This window comes from Fusarium mangiferae (assembly GCF_900044065.1).
Source record: "Fusarium mangiferae strain MRC7560 genome assembly, contig: FMAN_scaffold010, whole genome shotgun sequence".
Taxonomy (NCBI): Eukaryota; Fungi; Ascomycota; class Sordariomycetes; order Hypocreales; family Nectriaceae; genus Fusarium; species Fusarium mangiferae.
In genome coordinates, this window is record NW_024573930.1 from 230735 (window position 1) to 250522 (window position 19788).

The window sequence follows — 19788 nt, forward strand, 5'->3', positions numbered from 1 at the left end:
AGAAAATGCAGCAAATCACGACGCGTCTACAGATGAAAGCATCTCCGAGGCCTGAACAACAACAACGTCAGTAACTCTCATGTCTCTACTTATCATGCACTTACCGTGAACTCTATTCTTGATGCACAATTTATTAAAAAGATAGGGAGGGGTTCCAGAAATTGAGACATCTCTTTATAGCCAAGATCTATACTTATAATATAGCTAAATCATACGCCCTGTTCAACTACATGGCTTCTAAGGGAGGAACTCTACTTAGAAGCAGCTGCCCAAGTCATATGGCCCTTGTTCATATTGTATCAATTAAAGATGCATATCTCATAATCAACAATCAGAAGCCCGCTTTGGTGCAATGGTAGCACATATCTGCATGACTACCTAGGTTACTGGGTATGTGGGACCTCTTCGGGGGTCGCCTCCTTCATTGCGATAAGATCAAGGTGATTCCTTGGGTTGGGAGTCATATTTTTGCTATTTCTCACTTATTCTTATAACTGTGTCTGTTGCTGATCTCAACACTGGTGTAGATCGGCATGATGGCGTGAGTTACCAACTCTGTAAGTAATATCGTGATTTCTATGAATGTCAGCAGTCCCTCGTATATCGTAATTGGTAGCACAGAAGCTCTGCTACCTGCGCCGGCACGTCAGGAGTTTGTCGTCCAATGGAAGTAATAAACACCAGAAAACCTTGTGTAAGTGTCACAATGTATATGGACTTTCAAACGGGCACAGACTGGTAAATTGGCTATCTACCAGACCTGGCAAATATCTTGCTTGCTCAATAGCCATTCATTGCAAAGAGAGACCGAAGCTGTTTGTTTGTCTGCTGCACTGCAGGGGGCCGACAAACGCTGCACCCAGCCGTTCCAAACAGCATTCCCCACCGCCTTGCCACAAATCTTCCTAGCTCCCACTCCCTCATTTTCCAAATATCTTCTCTCCACCTCCTCCAAATCTTTTCTTGTCCTCTCACGTCTTCTCAAAGATCTTGACGAGTGACATCAAGCCACCCCTGTCTACCAGGCATCATGGCTTCCAACGCCCAACTCGCGAATCTGCAAGACAAGAAGCACTTCCCAGGATTCGAAGATCTCGCCTGGGACAATAACCTCGACATCCAGTACTACCGCCAGCGAGACAACGGTTACTGGGAGCCTCGCAAGCACTGGGTCTTCATCGGCGAGATCGTCGAGGTCCATATCGACCTCCGCGTTAGGCTCACCGTCAAGGACCGAGATGGTCTAGAGATTCCAATCGCTATCTACACAGAATCCCGCGGTGTAGAGCTTGGCCCCTCGAACCTTCAAGTTGGAAATACTATCGTCATCTTCTACGCTGTCAAGCATCTCTTCATGGACATGACCATCGGCATCCGGCATGAGGATCTCCAGTACCTCAAGGTTTGTATTCTCTCTCTCCAGTTCCTCTCATACTAACTCATTTTCAGATCTTTCCGATCTCCCTCGACAACATGATGCAGCTCAGCGACAAAATTCAAACTCACGCTACCCTTACCGACGGGATGAGAACCTGCCACGGATGCAACAACAAGGCAGCGAAGCTGATGAAGTGTGCCAAGTGCGGCTTCTTTTGGTACTGCAGCAAGGACTGTCAGCTTCGCGGGTGGAAGGAAAACGGTCACAAGGAGGACTGCAAGATTCTTCGGGATGGCAACTTCAAGGGCTTGTTCTCTATCAAGTGGGATGAGTTTCACAACCACCTCTCTTTTCCGCTGCGCACTGCAGAGTGATAGAGTTCGGTTAGACATTGCTTTTTGCAGACTTTGCAGAGATCTTGTAAAAGGTTGCTTTGGGAACAAGAGGCATAGCAAGTTGTGTTGGCTTTGGTGGACTTGAGAAATCATTGCTTACAACAAAGGCCTAGACCTTATAATGACATGAAAGGGACTGGGAAATGCAGCTTGTTGATATATGGACTCAGGATTGTTGATAATATTGTTGTAAGATGGGCGTGATCTCTCCCTCCTCGCATATACAGAAACCTAATGTACCCCAGCGTCATGCTACTCCAGTTGATACACGAAACGTGGCTCATCTCCGAACCTGTCATCCAGATTGCTATCAAGCTGACTGCCTCTTAAAACTTTCAATTATGGGCTGGCCACTTGTTCCAGCTCTTACATCATCGCTACGAGCGTTTCCCTGGCCTTTAGCTGGCTTCGATGGTAACACCTGACGGTAAGAAAGCTGCCGATATTTGATATGCTTGGCTCCATTAGGAACTTATGCCATTGAAGGCGTTCTCTGTCACATATGACACACCTCTCCACATCAATGCTATTGCAAGAGATTGAATGGCAAGCCTGAGTTGTATAGTTCCTTGATTAGTGCCTGTACTCATAAGAGTTGCGGTCTCACCCGAAATAGCGGCAGGCTCGACACAAAGCGAAATCCGTACGAGTTTTTGAGGTACCAGGACAGTAAGAGCATTCCAATGCACCTTTTCAAGTAAATCAATGCGATAAGTCCAGTGAAGGGTTAAGTATCTTGTCTCAAGCAGTTAAAATTAATGGTGTGGAAAGGGGTGCGTGTGCTGCCTATCCGTGTCCAATCAGGATGAAGATGAGTAAGGTAGTATTCGAGTCCCCCTCCAGTCCTGTGCTCGGATGTGCACCTGCATATCTAAACAGATGACCAGAAAAGCTGCTCAGATGAACGCAGCGAGTAACTACAACGACTTGAGACGACCTAAGGATTTTACAATGAACGACTTCCCACAGAACAACTACATGTCAGGCCCTATCCCATAGCCGATATCCTATCAAACCAACAGATGGGCACCCCCCGCCAACAAAGCCAACAACGCAAGCGACCAATCTTCAACCGCCGCACCGCCGACCCATGGGCACAACCTTGAGATGAACCCCATCCACTACGATCGAAGATAGAAGGAGAAGACACAGCAGAGAAAGGTCATGAATATACCCACATTCCCCCCACTTGAAATGCACGAGGCGGTGGTGTGAACTGGTAGCAACAAACATACGCTGACAAAGAAGTCTCGATTAGAAACTTCAGTGACTATCCAGTAACTGGTCTACCACCGCCAGGTATGAGAAAGGGCACCAGCGCCGGGATCTCAGAGCCTAAGATAAAGGAGGTTCAAAGCTCCAACTCCAAGGCGTCAGAAGAATGGGTATCGTTGGCGTCTTGTAGCATGGATGTTCCTGGCTAGACACTGTTTAACGAGGATGACTGAAGAGCGAAGCCTAAATAGTAAGAGTCCCGCAGATCGTACAGTTCCAAAAATAGCCATAGCAGTGGAAAGAATAAAGCGAAAGATTTATTCTAGTCATGCGAATTGTCCGCGTTATAGAATACGTTTGATGAAAAATGCAGTCTTGATGATTATGATGATAAGTTCAGCCGCAGCCTCTGGGCCAGGAGATTCGACAGAGTCAAAGGAACCATCCGGCGACCCTATTACAGGATCTCTTTGGCATTTGGCCGATTCTTAGGTTCTGTTTGAAGCATAGGTGCGATGGAATCCTTGGCCTTGAATGTGTATCCTCCCAGAGAGTCGAGGAGGTCCAAGTCGTACCGCCCCTTTCTGATGTTTACTTCTCTCATGTAATGATCACCACGGTCGAAGGGATGTGAACCATTGCCCTTCTTCAAACTGATGGGGGTAACTGAGTTCCTTTTCAGCGGCACAGTCGTGATTCCAGTGGTCGATGTATTCGGAGACCAGGACGCGCGTTGAATGTATATGTCCATAAAGGGGTACTCCAAGACTTGCATAACGGGGGGGCGACGACTCGCGTCTTGACCAGTGAGACAGATGGTGTCAAGGACTGAGACAATAGCCTCACCGACACCTAAAGACAGGCCCGTTGACGTACATTTATTGTTCTGCATTCTAAGCAGGAAACAACATCTGGCCAGGATGGGAGCGCTCGGTGGGGGCTGGACCGTTGAATCGCCGAGTCCGAGAAAGGTCATTAGATGTCACCGTAAGGACCCTCCAATCCTGCCAATCCTCAGCCTACCAAACAAAACCAAGTTTTCTCGTCGCAACAAGATCCTCGTCTATTCACACCACGCACAAATTCAATCCATAAGACATTGATCCCATACGGTCCATACGTTCAGGACTTTATCTAAAAAAGAGTTTCATCACTAATATACTCATAAATAGACACTGAAGCCACAAACCCTGTCAAGGATCAGGAGAAGGAAATATCACCGGCCCATGCCTCGCTCCTCGGACCTAGTGTATCCCAGCGCTTGAAGAAGCGCCAGAATCGCCCGCGCAGACGGGAGGTTAAGTTAACACCACAGGAGGTGAGTCTCTAACGTGCCCCTGGCCCTGCCTCCGGAACGCGGCGGCCATTCTAACCTTGAACGAACGCTGATAGGCGAATCGAGCAGGCGAGAGCAGCTATGCGACGCCAGTTCGAGACGTCGCCGACAAAGTCGGCAGAGAAGATTGAAGATAAGATCGTCAACGCCTCGTCTCGCGACGGATTCTGCCATATCTCAAACAAAGCCCCAAATAAGGGCGACGGGTATATAAGGGTGCCAACAAATTCGCTCTGCTACACCGAGTCTTGACCTGGTCGCGGGATCTCCACCCCGACCAGGATCAGCATATATCTCACCTGTGCAGCAAGCCCAAGTGCTTGGAGGCGATTCACGTCGCCCTTGAGTCGCTGCTGGTCAACGACAGCAAGAAGAACTGCGGATTAGTAGCAACATGCCAGCACTGCGGCAAATACGTGAAAACCTGCACCCACGAACCGACTTGCGTGCGTGCGCTTCTGCGAGAGGGAGTGGTGGTTAGGGATCTGGGGCTTAAGTTCGAATCGTGGGAGGACTCTGCGGAGAAGGGGCACGTCCGGCAGCTCTATAGTAACTCTTGGTAACTGGCTTCCCTTTCGTCCGCATGGCGCAGCCTGGAGTGAACTGTGATAGGGTTGAGGGGTCAAAAAGAGGCTTCAGCCTCAAGGCCACAAAGGTAAAGAACACCAAAAAACACATACGGACGAAATACTCGTCGCCCTTTCTTACTTCAAGGATCAAGCAACACCATCAGCATAAGCGATCCTCCCCATCTGCGCCAACGGGCGCGCATTCAAAACCTGGTAAACGACTTCTTTGAACAGGAGCAGACAGCTAACTATGGGGTGACTGCGGCCTATAAGGTTGACCTTTAGGCTGCAAACACAGGTAACGAATAAGAACACGGTATTCTTTTCCCTCAATATAAGCTTTTACCCAGAAGCTTTTACAATAACTATTCCTCAGGGGGCAAGAAAACAGTAAACCTTACTATAAGGTGCCAAAATAAACTTAGTAAAAGTTATCTTAAACTTAGGCTAACTTTAGGCTAGTTTACCTAAATCTTTTTATTATTTAGGATTAAGGTCCTGTGTTTTCTTTCCTTCCCTACCTAGCCATTACATCTCAGGAGCAGACAGCATATCAACAGAACAGAGCCACATGGATTAAGAAAACCTTATCGGCAAATGTCCTGTTCTAAAGCCCTGTATCCCTGCTGCCACTGGATGAAATGGCAGAGCGTCACGAGCATGCTGAAGCCATTTAAAAAAAAGTTATAATCAGGCGATAAGAAGTTTTACCTTATAGCACTAGATGTGGCTATCATTCTTACTGTCCCTTTGAGTCAATATTGCAAGTATGGCTGGCTCTGCAGGCTGGCCTGAGTACACGTCTTATTGTGATGATGATGGTAATGATGAGAGTTGTTCCATGCTGGCTCGAGAATGGGTATTAGAGCAGTCAATTTTGCAGCTGTTGAGCTCCTCCTTGATGACATCGTAGTCACTTTGGCTTTTCAACTCCAGCAGGAACTGCGTATGACCGGCTACACGATCTGCGGTAGGAAATTGTGAGGTAATAGGAAGAATCAATCCGATGCGAGCATTGCGGTCAAGCTTGAACTCGTAAAACCCACTTGCAATGTGGACCACATCAGCTACCTCGAATACGGACTTTAATCCGATGCCCTTTTCACCGATGTAGGACTTTGACCAACCCGTGTCAGAGAGTCAAGTTGCTTGAAAGTGAAGCCAACCACGTTACGGTCAGATCGGAAACATCTCTGATCTCCATTATCGTACAGTGACAGTCGCAGACTGGGCACAATTCCAGAATTATGCTGGTTATCATCTATATTCTGGATTAACTCGAGAATGAAATGGGTTAAAGCTTTATAGAGTTGATCTGAAACGCCTTTGGTAAGTAGTCAGTGCAAGACAACATACTCCTGGACAAAGATACACGCATTTGAAGTGCCTGGTCTAGACTTTGTACAAGAACAGACTCCTCTGGCTGTTCTCTACCAACGCCCCTCTTTTGACGAAGAGTTTCCAGATGAGCATCCGCTTCGGCCTTTGTGGTTGCAGTGGAATCCATTAAGTAAGTGGAATGAGGTAAAAAGTGAGTTGTGCAGTGCGAATGCTGAACCAAGCAGGCCAACCCATGAGCTTGTATTGAGATACAGTTTGTGAGGGTTTTACTGCGTCTATCCTTCCCCGCCCTACTTTGAGCAAGAAAATCTGGGCGCGCGTAAACTGACTTCCAAGGGGAGCTGGCTGGCTCAATGGTGACTAGGCCTCAGGGGCAAGAAAACACCAAACCTTGATGTAGGGTGTCAAAATAAACTTAGCTAACAGCCCTCTAAGTTTAGACTAGATTAGCTAAAAGTGCCATAAGTTTAGGCTAGATTTACCTAAGTATTTTTATCGCTTAGGGTCAAGGTATTGAGTTTTCTTTCCTTCCCTAAGCTAGAGTTACATGCATGTTGGTTAGGTCATTCCTAAATGCAGGGATTATAGAGCGCGTACTGTTGGCTGTCGATAGATTCTAAGTTAACGGGGGGTTTTTATACATCGCATTTACTCTATATTCCTGCGCCTAATAATAATGCCGTGCTATTTGAGTGCGGCCAGTTGCTTACGGCCCCACTCGGTGTTCGCGATGCGGGGGAGCTCCGAAAGCCCGGAAAGCCTCGTCTGACACACAGCACAGCAAATATGTATGGGAACGAGAGGACAGAATGTGACTGGCCACGTGAGAAGTGCATTTGTTACAATTTGCTATGATGTGCTGCTCGCTTTCAAGTTTCGTGAGGTTGGGATACCATGATGAGGTCCTCCTATTACAGACCTTGACAAGCACGAGAACGTGTATTGAGAGGCTGGGAAACTGCTGACAGACTTCTGAGAGTGGACGGCCAGAAGGTGGTGGGGGCTGGAGACTCTTCCTCGCTACAACACTACGATTATATTATTCATTTGTAACTCTCTTGATAATAACTACGATTCGGCTTCATGGTCTAGCGGTATGATTCTCGCTTTGGGTGCGAGAGGTCCCGGGTTCAATCCCCGGTGGAGCCCTGATTGATTCTTTTTGATGTTTGTTATGCTGGTGAGGCATTTTTGTGTTGTTTTAGTGAGGATCTGAGTTTCGATATCGCCCCACATTTGCGTCGGCTCGCTTTTGGTGCGTCACATGATATCCCGCGGGAACGGCAGCTCCCTGCATTCATCTCAAGATTTCATTGGCTCCACTTACTTAAGCTTAAGAGCTTGCATTTTTGAAGATGGAAGGAAACAGCTTAATCGCGACGACATTCCTGAATTGATGATGATGAAATGAGATAAAAGGTTACTGCCAGGAACTAGAAGCTTTTTACTTGCGGTTCTTCTTCTTTATTTGTGAATCTATCTACGGATGCTTCTGGATTTTTGTGCTCTCATTATGTATGTACTACAAATCAATCTCAGAGCGAATGAATATCAATGTACATCAATTGAGATTGGGAGTGACCATGTCCGTGACTACTCCAACCCAGACCAGGAACAATGACTTGAACTACAAGCACACGATTTTGGATAAAGGACAATGCAGTAGAAGACCTGTGAGATTATATAAATCCTGAGAATAAAGACCGGAAATAATTAAAGGTGCAGGGTAATTTAATGTTCAAGTGCACATCTTGGCAGACAAGACGCAACAGTAAACAACAACAGTTAAACTTAGTTAAAGACGCAACAAATCATCATCATTCGTAAGAACGCTCTGCTATCGTCTACCCTACCAACCTCATTTTATTCTACCCGTCACCTCACCGACATCAAGCATCACCATCAGACAAAGACACTTCAGAGGCATTACCTAAGCCGCTCCCATCTCAATTTCATGACCCTTGACGCTCCTCCACTCCACCAACAACGCACCAATGATCGTCGCCGACGCGGTTCCAGCACCAACATAGAAACTCGTCGTCAGCGCGTCGTTGTACGCGAGAATCACTCCATCAAGCCACTCCTCTCTAATCACACTGCGAATGTTGGTCGCACCAGTCGCAATGACAAAGTATGGGTCAAGACCGGGCACATGCTCATTGATCTTGTTGATGAGCGTATTGGTGAAGACGGTGTTACCAGCTGTAACGCAGAGCGCACCGCCGAGGGTTTGAGCAAAGACGATGAGGGCTGTGGCTGTGGGGACGTCGACCATTTCGCAGACGACTTGGACGGCGATGAGAGATTGCTGGAGTCCAACGCCTACGCCAATGCCGGCGATGAGCTGGTAGCCTATCCATTTGGCCGTTGATGTTTCGACTTCAAATGTGGTGATGATACCGAAGCCGATGGCCATGAGAACTGAGCCGGCGATCATGAAGGGCGTGTAGTAGCCCCAGGCAGTGACGGCAGCACCGGCGGCCATGGCACAGAGAACGATGCCGAGAAGCATGGGGAGATTTCTCACGCCCGACATGATGGGGCTTTGTCCTTGTACGGCCTGGAACCAAATTGGCAGGAAGTACATGGCTGTGAGGAAACACGCGCCCGTATTGAATGAGAAAAAGGCGCCAGCCCAGACGGTGCGCTTTTTGAAGATACGAGGAGGCACCGTGGCGTTCTCGTCCATCTTGTATTGCACATAGACAAACACGATGAGAAGAAAGGCAGCCAACATGAAGAGGGATGTGATGACGGAGTCATCCCAGTCGTAGTCGACACCACCCCATTGCAGAGCAAGCAAGAGACACACGATGGCGGGCATGAAGATACCAGTCCCGATGGGATCAAGCTGCCAGAAGCGAACGCGCCATGTCGCAGGCTCGATATCACGCTCGGGCTCGGGGAAGAAAAAGAGAATGACAACGACGGTGATGGCACCGATGGGAAGGTTGATGTAGAAACACCAACGCCATGAAACCTTGTCTGTAAAGAGACCACCAAGCAGAGGCCCAGCAACGGAGGAAATACCCCACATACCGCTGACAAGACCAGTATAGATAGGTCTCTTATGAAGAGGTACCGAAAAGGCAAGGATGGTGAGTGCACCAGCAAATATGCCAGCGCCACCGACGCCGGCGATAGCTCGTCCCACGATGAGGGTGACACTGTCGGGGGCGACACCGCAGATGAGGCTACCGACCTCAAAGATAGCAATGGCTGACAGGAAGGTCCACTTGATGCTGCCGTAGGTATACAGCTTACCGAAGAACAGCTGCAGTGCGGCCGTTGTGAGCATGTATGCTGAGCCGTACCACCCCACGTCATTGAGACTCTCGAAAGCATCGGTGATTCTGGGAATTGCGGTTGCAATGATGGAGTTGTCTGATGTGTGAGCGAGGTCACTGATGGGATGATGAACTTACCTAGGGCCATGACAAAGACGGCGAGACAGAGAGCGAGGGTGATCAGGGCGAGCTTCACTCCAGTGGGATACTCTTGGTCAGGCCCTGTGGGCTCAGCACCATCTACGGGAGGCGATGAACGAAGCTTCTCAGTACTCTCTGTTGGAGCAGCGGATCGAGGTCTAATCTCGTTGTGACGCACTGAGCCCATAACAGGATGAGGAAAGTCTCTGCCATGATACTCTGGCATACTGTAGTCTGCTGGTAAAGATCGAACACTAAAGTTGCTTGGGGCAATTGATGAAGGTCGACTTATACCGTTGACATCTTTTTCCTTAGATCCCGAACCGTTGGGATGCGTTGCAAGCCACTCATCAGCATCCCGAGCAAGCTTGGCAGTCTCCGAGTCAAAGTTAAAGTAGCGAGAAGATTCCCTTAAAGATGAGTAAAGCGTTTCTTTTGGCAGACGTACACTCAGGTGCGAACGACTCGTCGCAGCCATAGAGTAGTCTGGGGCGGACATAATAGAAGCCATCTTGAAGAGTCAACGAGCGCCGTTGAAAGTGAACAGAACAACAACAGCCCAGCATGCGGAAAGATACGCCCTTTTAGCTTCATCAACCACCCACGAGAAGCCTGCAGAGCAAGGTAACACGACGGAATCTTTTCAGGAAGTTCATGCTGAGTCGATGAACTTTTCGTCTCACCTCGGGGGCCAGAGAAAACTACAGCAACAGGACTTGACAAAAGATCTTCACCTGCAGTTGTGGCCTGGCACAAAGGTGTGGCATTCCGCCCATGCATATGGGGGCCTGCTATGACTTCAGCGGCCTTGACCAAGAGAAAGCGTGGAACGATAAGATCGTGTAGCGCATTTCCTCCTCCAGGCCAGAAATTGCGGCCTAGCGGAAGCCGGAAGCCGTGAGGCTTGAGATGCTCGGATTGTCTATAAGCCTTGGATAACTATCGGAGTCTCCGTTCAGCTTCAGCCGTGGGTAAGCCCGTATATTTGGGATATGATTGTGGCCAATCTCATCTCAATCGCGCGATGGCCTAGGCGGATGCTTATGTGAACAATTGATCCTTTGACAAACTCGCATAGATCGACATGAAAGCCACGAATCGTATCAGGTCGGCAGTAATTTCGTTGTATGTTGGGTGCAAATGGGCTACACGATATAAGAAGAGGCTTGAGGATGAGAAGTTGTGCGACCTAACCAAACCAATTCGATCATTTGGAAGAGAACAAGATGGTCAGAACGGTCCCTACTTCTGAGGTTTCGCAGCATACGGACTTACAATAAACCCCGAGCCCGAATTTACCCAGCTTTGTAATGAATGAACTTTGGGCCGGAGGGCGGAGGTCGAATGACCGACCTCGAATCTTGCACGTTGAGTGAGTCAACATGACGAGACTGGTGTTACAACTGTCGTACAAGGTGTTATAAGCTGCTAGTAGCCTGCCATTCATATTTCTGTAAAGCCATTTACATGCAAGGCATTAAGACGGATGCCCGGAACATTCGCGAAACTGATGAATCATCGCGTGTTGTATTAACGACTGCCTGTCAAGGTCCAACTAAGCTTGTGCATCTAACCAGCTAGACAACAAAGTTGATATGTGATAAAACATGGGTTGATGCTACATGTAGGACAAGAAAACAATGTCGGAAACAGTGAGATAACAAACCCCCCTACTATACCATGTGATGCGTTCCGTAATCGACTACAGGAGACCGCCGCCTGTAAGATCAAATGATATCCTCATCTACGTTTATGAACTCGTAAGGGCTGTCAAAGTGAGGGCTGATATTTTGCTGTTCGTGGTTAAGTGTCTTTGCAGACTCTGGAGTGTTGGCTCGAGCTCTCTTTGTCGCCCTCTCAACAACATCCAAGTTGAAAGACTCCTGTGGACTGTTGCGTTTCGGCGCAAAGATAAGCCTGGCAGGATTTCTTGGGGTTCCTCGGCCGAATTCGGTCGACCCTTGAATCGCAGGACTATGTAGCTGAGGTTGTACAAATGACATCGGAGCGCTGTTCGGCTGGGGGTACTGTTGCGATGCATTCTGGGTCTGATCCACCCTCAACATGGCGTCAGTGAAAACTGGAGAAATCGGCCATGCTCGTTCGTGGTTTCTGTGAGGCTGCACCTCGGAAGCCAACGGATATGGTGATCCTTCTCTTCCCGGCGGGACGAGAACGTAGCTCCATGGTGACCTTGGCCCGTTCACTGGAGTATTTGGGCATCCAAAAGTAGGGTTACCAGATAATGGCAGCGTTCGAAGAGAGGCATCATCAATATGTTCCGGGCCCGGTTGTCCACGACGCGCAAAAAGTGGTGGACGTGAGGTGACATGGGAAGTATCTGTAGAAGCTGGTACAGAAGGTTGGCGTTGACGAGACCACATGGCTGGATTGGGCCAGGCTATCTGAAGGCTTTCTAAAATGTGCTGTGGTGCATGTTGAAAGGAAAACACAACTGTCTTGTTGACAGTGCCCGTGAACAGAACGCTCGGCGAAGCACTGGAGAAGCTTTGGTTGATGAGGAGTTTGATACGGCCGAGGTTGTCGGCTGGGCTCCAGTGACGTTGATAGAGCAGTTGCTGCTGGAAGATGGGGAACTTGAGGCTCTCGTGACCTTGTCTATCTATGATCAACGGGAAGCGAATGCTGCCAGTGGAGGACGTAGATCTACCAATATTAGCATCACGCCAGCAGCCAAATGGGAAACATACGCAACAAGAGATCCATCGATGAAGAGCCTGGTTTCAAGGACCGAATTGCTAATATTGAGGATATGATCATCATTTAAATCCTTTAATGCTTTCCAAGAGTGGATAGACAGACGAAAGGGAACTCCTGCGTTGAGGCCAGGGACAAAACACGTGAGGGTTGGAAGAGCAGAACCCATGGACTCTGTGATGATTAGCTTGGCCTTTGGTACACTCCAAACATCGACTTACCCGCATGTTGAACGACATGACATGCCACTTTAAATTCCCGAGAGGGAATACTAGAGCCCTCCTCGAAAAGAAGGACATCCCAATCCTCGTACCGCATCTTGATGGGATGGATGATATGGGGGAGTAGAAGTGATGGATGAGAGTTGGAGGAGATGTTATTGACGACATGACGGCTTGTCTTTGCTCTTGCCTGAGATGTTATGCGATGGATGTTTGTAGGAAGGTGACGAGGAGCCTGTTTGGCCAATTTTAGGGACTAAACGTGGTCCATAGGGCTGATTCTAGGGACCGTGGCAGGCTTTAGGAGCAAAGGCACCATAAGGACAAGACACTGGTGTAGTTTGACTCATTGCAAGCTGAACGTTTGGGATAGGTACTCTTTGGGCAAATAGCAATTAGGAATTAACTGCAATCATTCATTGGCCTCTGATTACACCAAGTACGTGTCACAAACTACTTACACAGTCAAGCAATTTGTTAGCCACATCATGTCAGTTCGTCTCAATCAATTGCTGGTACACAGTTCTAACATCCATTGAACTTAATCCATTGAACCATGCTTTCTTATGTACAAATGAGTATTTTCTCAAGGTTCCTCATCACCCTCCATGCGAGCCTACAACTGTTAGCATACGAATATCCAATATCCCTGACCACTCACCCTTGTAGCTCCAGGGCCACCAAGCTCTCGTTCCAGACCACCTTCAAACTCTCGGGGATAAGCAGGTCGATCGGGATAGTTGAGGTAGACAACTCCGGTAACGCTCAGGAAAACGGCGATAAAAGTTCCGACCATGACAGCACCAGGACCAGCGGTAGTCCAGGTGTACTCCCAGGGAGAAAAGATTCCAAGAACATCGTTATCCTCGTGAATGGGTTCACCAAAGTTTCGTCGCTCCTGAGGATCCCACCAGCCCGCATGAGGGTCACGGAACTGTCGCTTGATTCGGGGAGGGTTGATGTAGCCGCCGTTCTGCGAGATTATCAGCTTCGCTCCTCCTCACATCCCTCATCACTGACCATTCCGGGGTCCTCGGCCTCGCTCAAGCTGGGAGGGTCGGGGTACTTCTGGTCAATGACCTTCTTGTCCGTGTACTGATCGGGGAGGAAGGTTCGGCGTTGGATCGTGGGAAGTCGTCGAGCAGCCGTCATGGTGCTGCGCAGGGCCGAGGCCCGCACAATTCGTTGAGGGAGCATCTGAGAAGTTAGCGACCATTATCGATCAATTAGGCATGTAAGGGATCCTCCCGACAACATACCTCGGCCGAGTGACAGTGTCGCGGCGACCAATTGCTCTGTGACGTGATGTGATGCTCGTTGAAGCTTTAGCCAATGGAGGCTGTGATGATTCTCAACCAAAAATTAGGCCTCAGGCATCTACAGGCGCGTTCGGGCCATTTTCGGTTAGCTCATTTGGACGTCCAGGGGCGTGCATCTTCGATTCTTCCCCAGCTCAAAAGTTTTGCTGACGACATTGGATTTTACCACTAAATTCCACACAGTTCGCCCGCAAGGCATCTGAACATGTGCAGAATTTGTATGAATATCCGCTGAAGCGCTACTATTCTGTAGACATTAATTTCGACCCCGCAAATGATAGCTTCGCAGAGAAAACGCCCCCTGCGTCCACTGTCTCCACGTTGCGACTATGCCCGAGACCGCGTCGCCCGCCAACGTGCAGCCCAAGTCGGACCCTGATGCCATCAAGGACGAGAACGCGCCCGAGGCGCATGCCAATGGTGATGACGCGTTGAACGGGATGACTAATGGTCACGATGAGACGAACGGTGATGCACCAGAATCACAGCCAAACGGTCATGTCCATGACGATGAACGACCTGCAAAAAGACGACGCACACGAGAATCGACACCTCCACGTACGCCAAAAAAGATCAAGCCCGAGTCGCCACCGTGGAAGAAGATATCTGCTGACGGCCCAACGTCATTCACGGAAAATGGACGTCGAAAATCGGGCCGCATCAATACACTCCCAGCCGAAACAAGTACAAAAACTCGAAGCACGAGACGATCTGGCGCAAATTCCAATGCTTCCAAACCAAAGGCAGAAATTCAGTTGACTAATGGCAACTCGAGAAAGATGCCCAACGGCTCACACAAAGCTAGCCCCGCCACCAAAGCTCCCTCGAAGCAAACACCCGCGTCGACTCCAAAATCTTCAAAAAAACCTACAGAAACCCGACCCTCCCGTTCCACCCGACGTCGAAGCCCTTCTCCAAAAGCCTCGACTAGATCAAGAAGATCCGCACGATTTAGCGATGTTAAAGACGACATTCAAGAACCGAAAAATGTTACCAATCGATCGCCCCGCATTAAGTTACGAGTCGGACGATCTGGCGATATTCCTCTAGTGCATCCTGATCAAGTCCGAAAGAAACCCAAGATTAGTACGGACTTTGAAGACTTTTGGGCTCGAGCTGGTGACATCCCTGTTGAGGACGGTGGACTTCTTGCGTCTGAAGATGGCCCTCCTTACACTGATGAAATGGCCGTCAAGGACGCGCGCACCATTCTTCGAATTGAACAAGAAGTCGAACCTGGCGGGCTACTCTCCCAGGGGCGCTGTTCAGTATTCCTCCCGGAAGCAGAGGAAGAGCCGCCCAGGCAATGGGCCCGACAAGACCACATGGTGAAGGCTATGATGAACTTTCGAAAACTGATGCTGGCTGAACAACAACGGCATCGATTGACCGCGAAAAAAGTGGCAGAGGCCTGTCGAGACGAGTGGCTACGGCGCCAACCAAAGTCAGAAGAAGAGATCGAAGCAGAACAAAGGGCAATATGGATTTCTCGATATCGTGTGGTGGTAAAGGCACTTTTCGGTACATGGGAGAATGTTCGTATTGAAGTCAATCGTCGAAGGTTGGCCGAATGGGAACAAGAAGAGCAGAAGAGAGTCAAGGCAGCTTTGAATGAAGCTGTCAACCTCTCTGAACAAAAATTGCAAGCCCGGAGAGCAGGATTGGACTCTGAGCAGCTTTCGGAAGAGGAAGAGGATGGATTCGATGATCTTAGCGACGACATGAGCATGGACGACGACGATGACCTTGACTTGGCATCGGGAGAAGATGGAGATAACGAGGACGACCCCGACAGCGATATAATGTCATCAGATGAGGAAGAGGGTGACGAAGAGGAGGATTTGAAGGATGTTGGTGATGAGAACTTGACACAAGAACAGCTGCGAGCAAAGTATGCCCATATACCAGAACTCGAAAAGCCGGACGCGGAAACACCGATCACCGAACAAAGCCGGGATGACACTGATGCAGTCGATACTGCCCAAGCAACCGCGACAGAAAATGCCGACACGAGTGACGAGTCTGTTGATATGGATGACGATATGGGGTCCACCGATATGGATAGTGATGAGGAGGGAGATGATGAATCGGAAGAAGAGTCTGATGAAGATGCTGGAGGTGGCCTGCTGGGACTTCTTTTCGGCAAGTCGGAGCTGAAGAAGATGAATGATGAAGCTGCGACAGAGGGGCCAACCGAGAATGGGGATACTGAGATGGCTGATGCAGAAGAGCCAAAGGTCAATGGTGAGGTTCAAGATGAGGGTTCTTCTGTTGAGAAGCCCGAAGTGGCAGAAACTGAAGGCACCGATATTGCAAAGAAGACCCCAACACCGACTCCAGAGACTAATGCACCTGGCGCGGCTGAGGATGTCCCGGTCGATGGCGATGCCGTCATCGAGACCCCGGCGGAGGGCTCCATGCCACAAGACACTGAGGTTGTCATGACAGAACCTGAGGAACAAGAAGCCGCGCCAACTCTGCCCTCGGAAAACCGCAGATTAGCATCAGAGCAACCTACTAATCCTCCCAGTCGCGCACATAGTATGTCTCCCCCTCCTACATCAGAAACCAAGCCATCTGAGCTGGACACGGCTTCTTCTGGGGAGATGATGGCGGTAGACAAAACTGGACCAAGTCGATCTGATTCACCACAGCAAGCATCAAACCACAAAATCGATGTACCATTTCTTCTTAGAGGCACACTACGAGAGTATCAACGCGATGGACTTGACTGGCTGGCAGGTCTTTACGCCAACAGCACCAACGGTATTCTTGCCGATGAAATGGGTCTTGGCAAGACGATTCAGACCATCGCTCTTCTTGCACATCTAGCATGTGAACACGAGGTATGGGGACCGCATCTTGTTGTGGTCCCTACCAGTGTCATGCTCAATTGGGAAATGGAGTTCAAGAAATGGTGTCCTGGCTTTAAAATTTTGGCATACTACGGATCTCAAGAGGAACGAAAACGCAAGCGACAAGGCTGGAACAATGATGATGTGTGGAATGTTTGTATCACCTCATATCAGCTTGTTCTTCAAGATCAACAAGTGTTCAAGCGACGTCGCTGGCACTACATGATCCTTGACGAAGCACACAACATCAAGAACTTCAAATCTCAAAGATGGCAGACGCTACTTGGCTTCAATACTCAAGCCAGGCTGCTACTTACAGGCACACCCCTCCAGAATAACCTCACAGAACTTTGGTCGCTCCTCTTCTTCCTCATGCCGGCTGAGAATGGCGTTGGTGGTTTCGCCGACCTACAAGAGTTTCACGATTGGTTCTCAAAGCCTGAGTCACAAATTCTCGAGAGTGGAAGAGAACAGATGGACGATGAGGCACGAGCTATCATCTCGAAGCTACACAAAGTTCTGCGACCCTATCTACTGCGACGATTGAAAGCCGACGTTGAAAAGCAAATGCCTGCCAAGTATGAGCACGTTGAGTTTTGCCGACTCTCCAAGCGACAACGTGAGCTCTACGATGGGTTCCTCTCACGGAACGACACCAAAGAGACACTCAACTCTGGCAATTATCTGTCCATCATCAACTGTCTCATGCAGCTGCGAAAGGTCTGCAATCACCCAGATCTCTTCGTTGACCGACCAATTATGACATCCTTCCGAATGAGCAAGTCTGTCGTCTCAGACTATGACTTTATCGAACAAAGGGTCCAGAAGCTACTTCTTGATCCCAAGCCCATGAGAGACGTCAGCCTCAGCTTCCTCAACCTCATTCCTACTCAGTCCGAATCTCTCTCCACCACACAGGCCGAACGAATCTCACAACTCAGCTCCCATCGAATATTAATGGACCTTAAAGAGGCTCAACGAACCCGAGCACACCAAGCAAACGACCACCTAGATCCTTCTACAGTCGCATCGAATATCGCATACTTGGAAAGTGGTGCAAGATGGGGACGTTTTGAAGAGCTGCAACATTGCGTATATCTTAATGCCCTACGCCGCCAGAAGAAGCCCATTTATGGCAAGAACTTGGTAGAGTTATTAACTATTGGTACCGACAAGAGACCATACAAGCCCCGCCCTAAAGTCCCTCGAATGGTAATGTCTTGGTTTGAAGAGGAATCGAGGCTCATTCAGTCAATGATACCGACTGTCAATCAACGTGCCGACAGCTTCAAGACGATCATTGAGAAGTTCTCATGTGTAACACCGGCCGTTGTGACCAGAGACATGGATCAATTTGTGCTTGGTCGCAAAGGAATTGAAGCATTTACAGACGAAGACCTCAGACTCTCGAAACCCGTTCGATGGGCGCCATTCCTACCGAAAGAAGCACCACCCGATCCTTGGCATGAAGGGCGCATGCGACTCAGCATTCAATTCCCCGATAAGCGTCTGTTACAATACGACTGTGGAAAGCTCCAAGTTTTGGACAAGCTGCTGCGAAAGCTTCAGACTGGCGGTCATCGTGCCCTCATCTTTACACAGATGACCAAGGTCTTGGACATTCTGGAACAATTCTTGAACATACACGGTCACAAGTACCTCCGTCTGGATGGTGCTACCAAGGTGGAACAGCGGCAAATCCTCACTGATCGATTCAACAATGACCCGCGAATTCTATGCTTCATCCTGTCTACTCGATCGGGCGGTCTCGGCATCAATCTTACAGGTGCAGATACCGTCATCTTTTACGACCAAGACTGGAACCCCGCCATGGACAAGCAATGTCAAGATCGATGCCATCGTATTGGACAAACTCGTGATGTACACATCTACCGTCTAGTCAGTGAACACACAATTGAAGCCAACATTCTTCGCAAAGCTTCGCAGAAGCAGATGCTGGATGATGTGGTCATTCAAGAAGGAGAGTTCACCACCGACTACTTCAACAAACTCTCCGTACGGGACGTCCTCAGCGACAAACTTGACACGAAGAGCGAAGGATTGGATGCTGCAGACGCTGCCTTGGATAGAGTCCTTGGCGGCCCTGACACCAATACCGATCAACGACGGGTCGGTCGTGCGCTTGAACAAGCGGAAGACAGAGAGGATGTTGCAGCTGCGCGTGTCGCAGAGAAGGAAATCCAAGCAGACGATGCTGACTTTACTGAGAAGCCCAGCAACAATGCTTCCGGTACATCAACAGCGCGACAGGGTACTCCCGCCGGCAAGTCTGTCCTCGACGGCGGACTCGATGATCTGGACACACCTCAAGTGGAAGAAGAACCAGAGTACAACGCATGGGGCCACAAAATGCACAACATTGACGACTACATGCTCAGCACAATGGCGGAGCAACTCAAAGACACGAAACTTGAACTCCCCAAGGACAAAAAGAAGGGGAAGAAGAAGGGCAAGGACACACGCAAGCGATAATAATAGCCACTCACGAAAAAGACATTCTTGTATACTAGTAACATCATCATTCGGGCGAAACAAAAAACGGCGCGGCGGCATGACAGAACACGGCAGGTTTTACCTTTTTTGTTTGTAGAATTTGGCTCATGGTTGGCGATGGTAGAAGGCATTGGAGTTTTAGGGAGAGCAGGGGATCGTGGTATACTAGACTTGTAAGACTTTGATGAGAGAGAATGACAAAAAGCCAATTGCAACTCCGACTCTTGGGGTCTGTTTGCCAAATTGTCGCTTGAGTGATTGATGCCGGCTACAATTGTAACGATTGTTTTTGCGCTGCCAACGTTGGTCCTCCGCGATCAAGCGGATTGATCCCAGTCTTGTCAGATGTGAGCAGGACAGGGCTGAGCACAGCCACGCCCACTTCAAGAACGTATTGCCCAATGAAGCTGCTCTCCCAGGCTGACGAGTTATCTGTGAATTGCAATAAGCGAATTTTCTTTACAGGGCTGATGGGAGCTACCTCGCCCAAGTCTGGCTA

The 19788-nt window shown here is 49.1% G+C and overlaps 6 protein-coding genes and 1 non-coding gene across 7 annotated transcripts; 3 read left to right on the top strand and 4 right to left on the bottom strand.

Moving 5' to 3' along the window:
- Positions 1-1030: 1030 nt before the first annotated feature.
- Positions 1031-1752, top strand: FMAN_02158 (uncharacterized protein; the record flags this gene model as incomplete). The annotated part of the gene is made up of 2 exons (XM_041835479.1): positions 1031-1402; positions 1450-1752. The coding sequence occupies 2 exons, from the start codon at positions 1031-1033 to the stop codon at positions 1750-1752; spliced, it is 675 nt and encodes a 224-aa protein (XP_041685639.1).
- A 1693-nt stretch (positions 1753-3445) lies between these two features.
- On the bottom strand, positions 3446-3880 carry FMAN_02159 (uncharacterized protein; the record flags this gene model as incomplete). The annotated part of the gene is made up of 1 exon (XM_041835480.1): positions 3446-3880. One exon carries the CDS (start codon positions 3878-3880, stop codon positions 3446-3448), a length of 435 nt encoding a protein of 144 aa, XP_041685640.1.
- A 3431-nt stretch (positions 3881-7311) lies between these two features.
- tRNA lies at positions 7312-7383 on the top strand. Its single transcript has one exon. It is a non-coding gene; the product is annotated as a tRNA-Pro (tRNA).
- A 781-nt stretch (positions 7384-8164) lies between these two features.
- Positions 8165-10173, bottom strand: FMAN_02160 (uncharacterized protein; the record flags this gene model as incomplete). The annotated part of the gene is made up of 2 exons (XM_041835481.1): positions 8165-9618; positions 9660-10173. The coding sequence occupies 2 exons, from the start codon at positions 10171-10173 to the stop codon at positions 8165-8167; spliced, it is 1968 nt and encodes a 655-aa protein (XP_041685641.1).
- Positions 10174-11389: 1216 nt separating this feature from the next.
- FMAN_02161 (uncharacterized protein) lies at positions 11390-12698 on the bottom strand (the record flags this gene model as incomplete). The annotated part of the gene is made up of 3 exons (XM_041835482.1): positions 11390-12329; positions 12374-12554; positions 12602-12698. 3 exons carry the CDS (start codon positions 12696-12698, stop codon positions 11390-11392), a joined length of 1218 nt encoding a protein of 405 aa, XP_041685642.1.
- Positions 12699-13187: 489 nt separating this feature from the next.
- On the bottom strand, positions 13188-13999 carry FMAN_02162 (uncharacterized protein; the record flags this gene model as incomplete). The annotated part of the gene is made up of 5 exons (XM_041835483.1): positions 13188-13217; positions 13263-13574; positions 13622-13798; positions 13861-13924; positions 13983-13999. The coding sequence occupies 5 exons, from the start codon at positions 13997-13999 to the stop codon at positions 13188-13190; spliced, it is 600 nt and encodes a 199-aa protein (XP_041685643.1).
- A 250-nt stretch (positions 14000-14249) lies between these two features.
- FMAN_02163 (putative SWR1-DEAH-box protein, putative RNA helicase) lies at positions 14250-19268 on the top strand (the record flags this gene model as incomplete). Its single annotated transcript, XM_041835484.1, has 1 exon — positions 14250-19268. The coding sequence occupies one exon, from the start codon at positions 14250-14252 to the stop codon at positions 19266-19268; it is 5019 nt and encodes a 1672-aa protein (XP_041685644.1).
- Between the last annotated feature and the right edge of the window lie 520 nt (positions 19269-19788).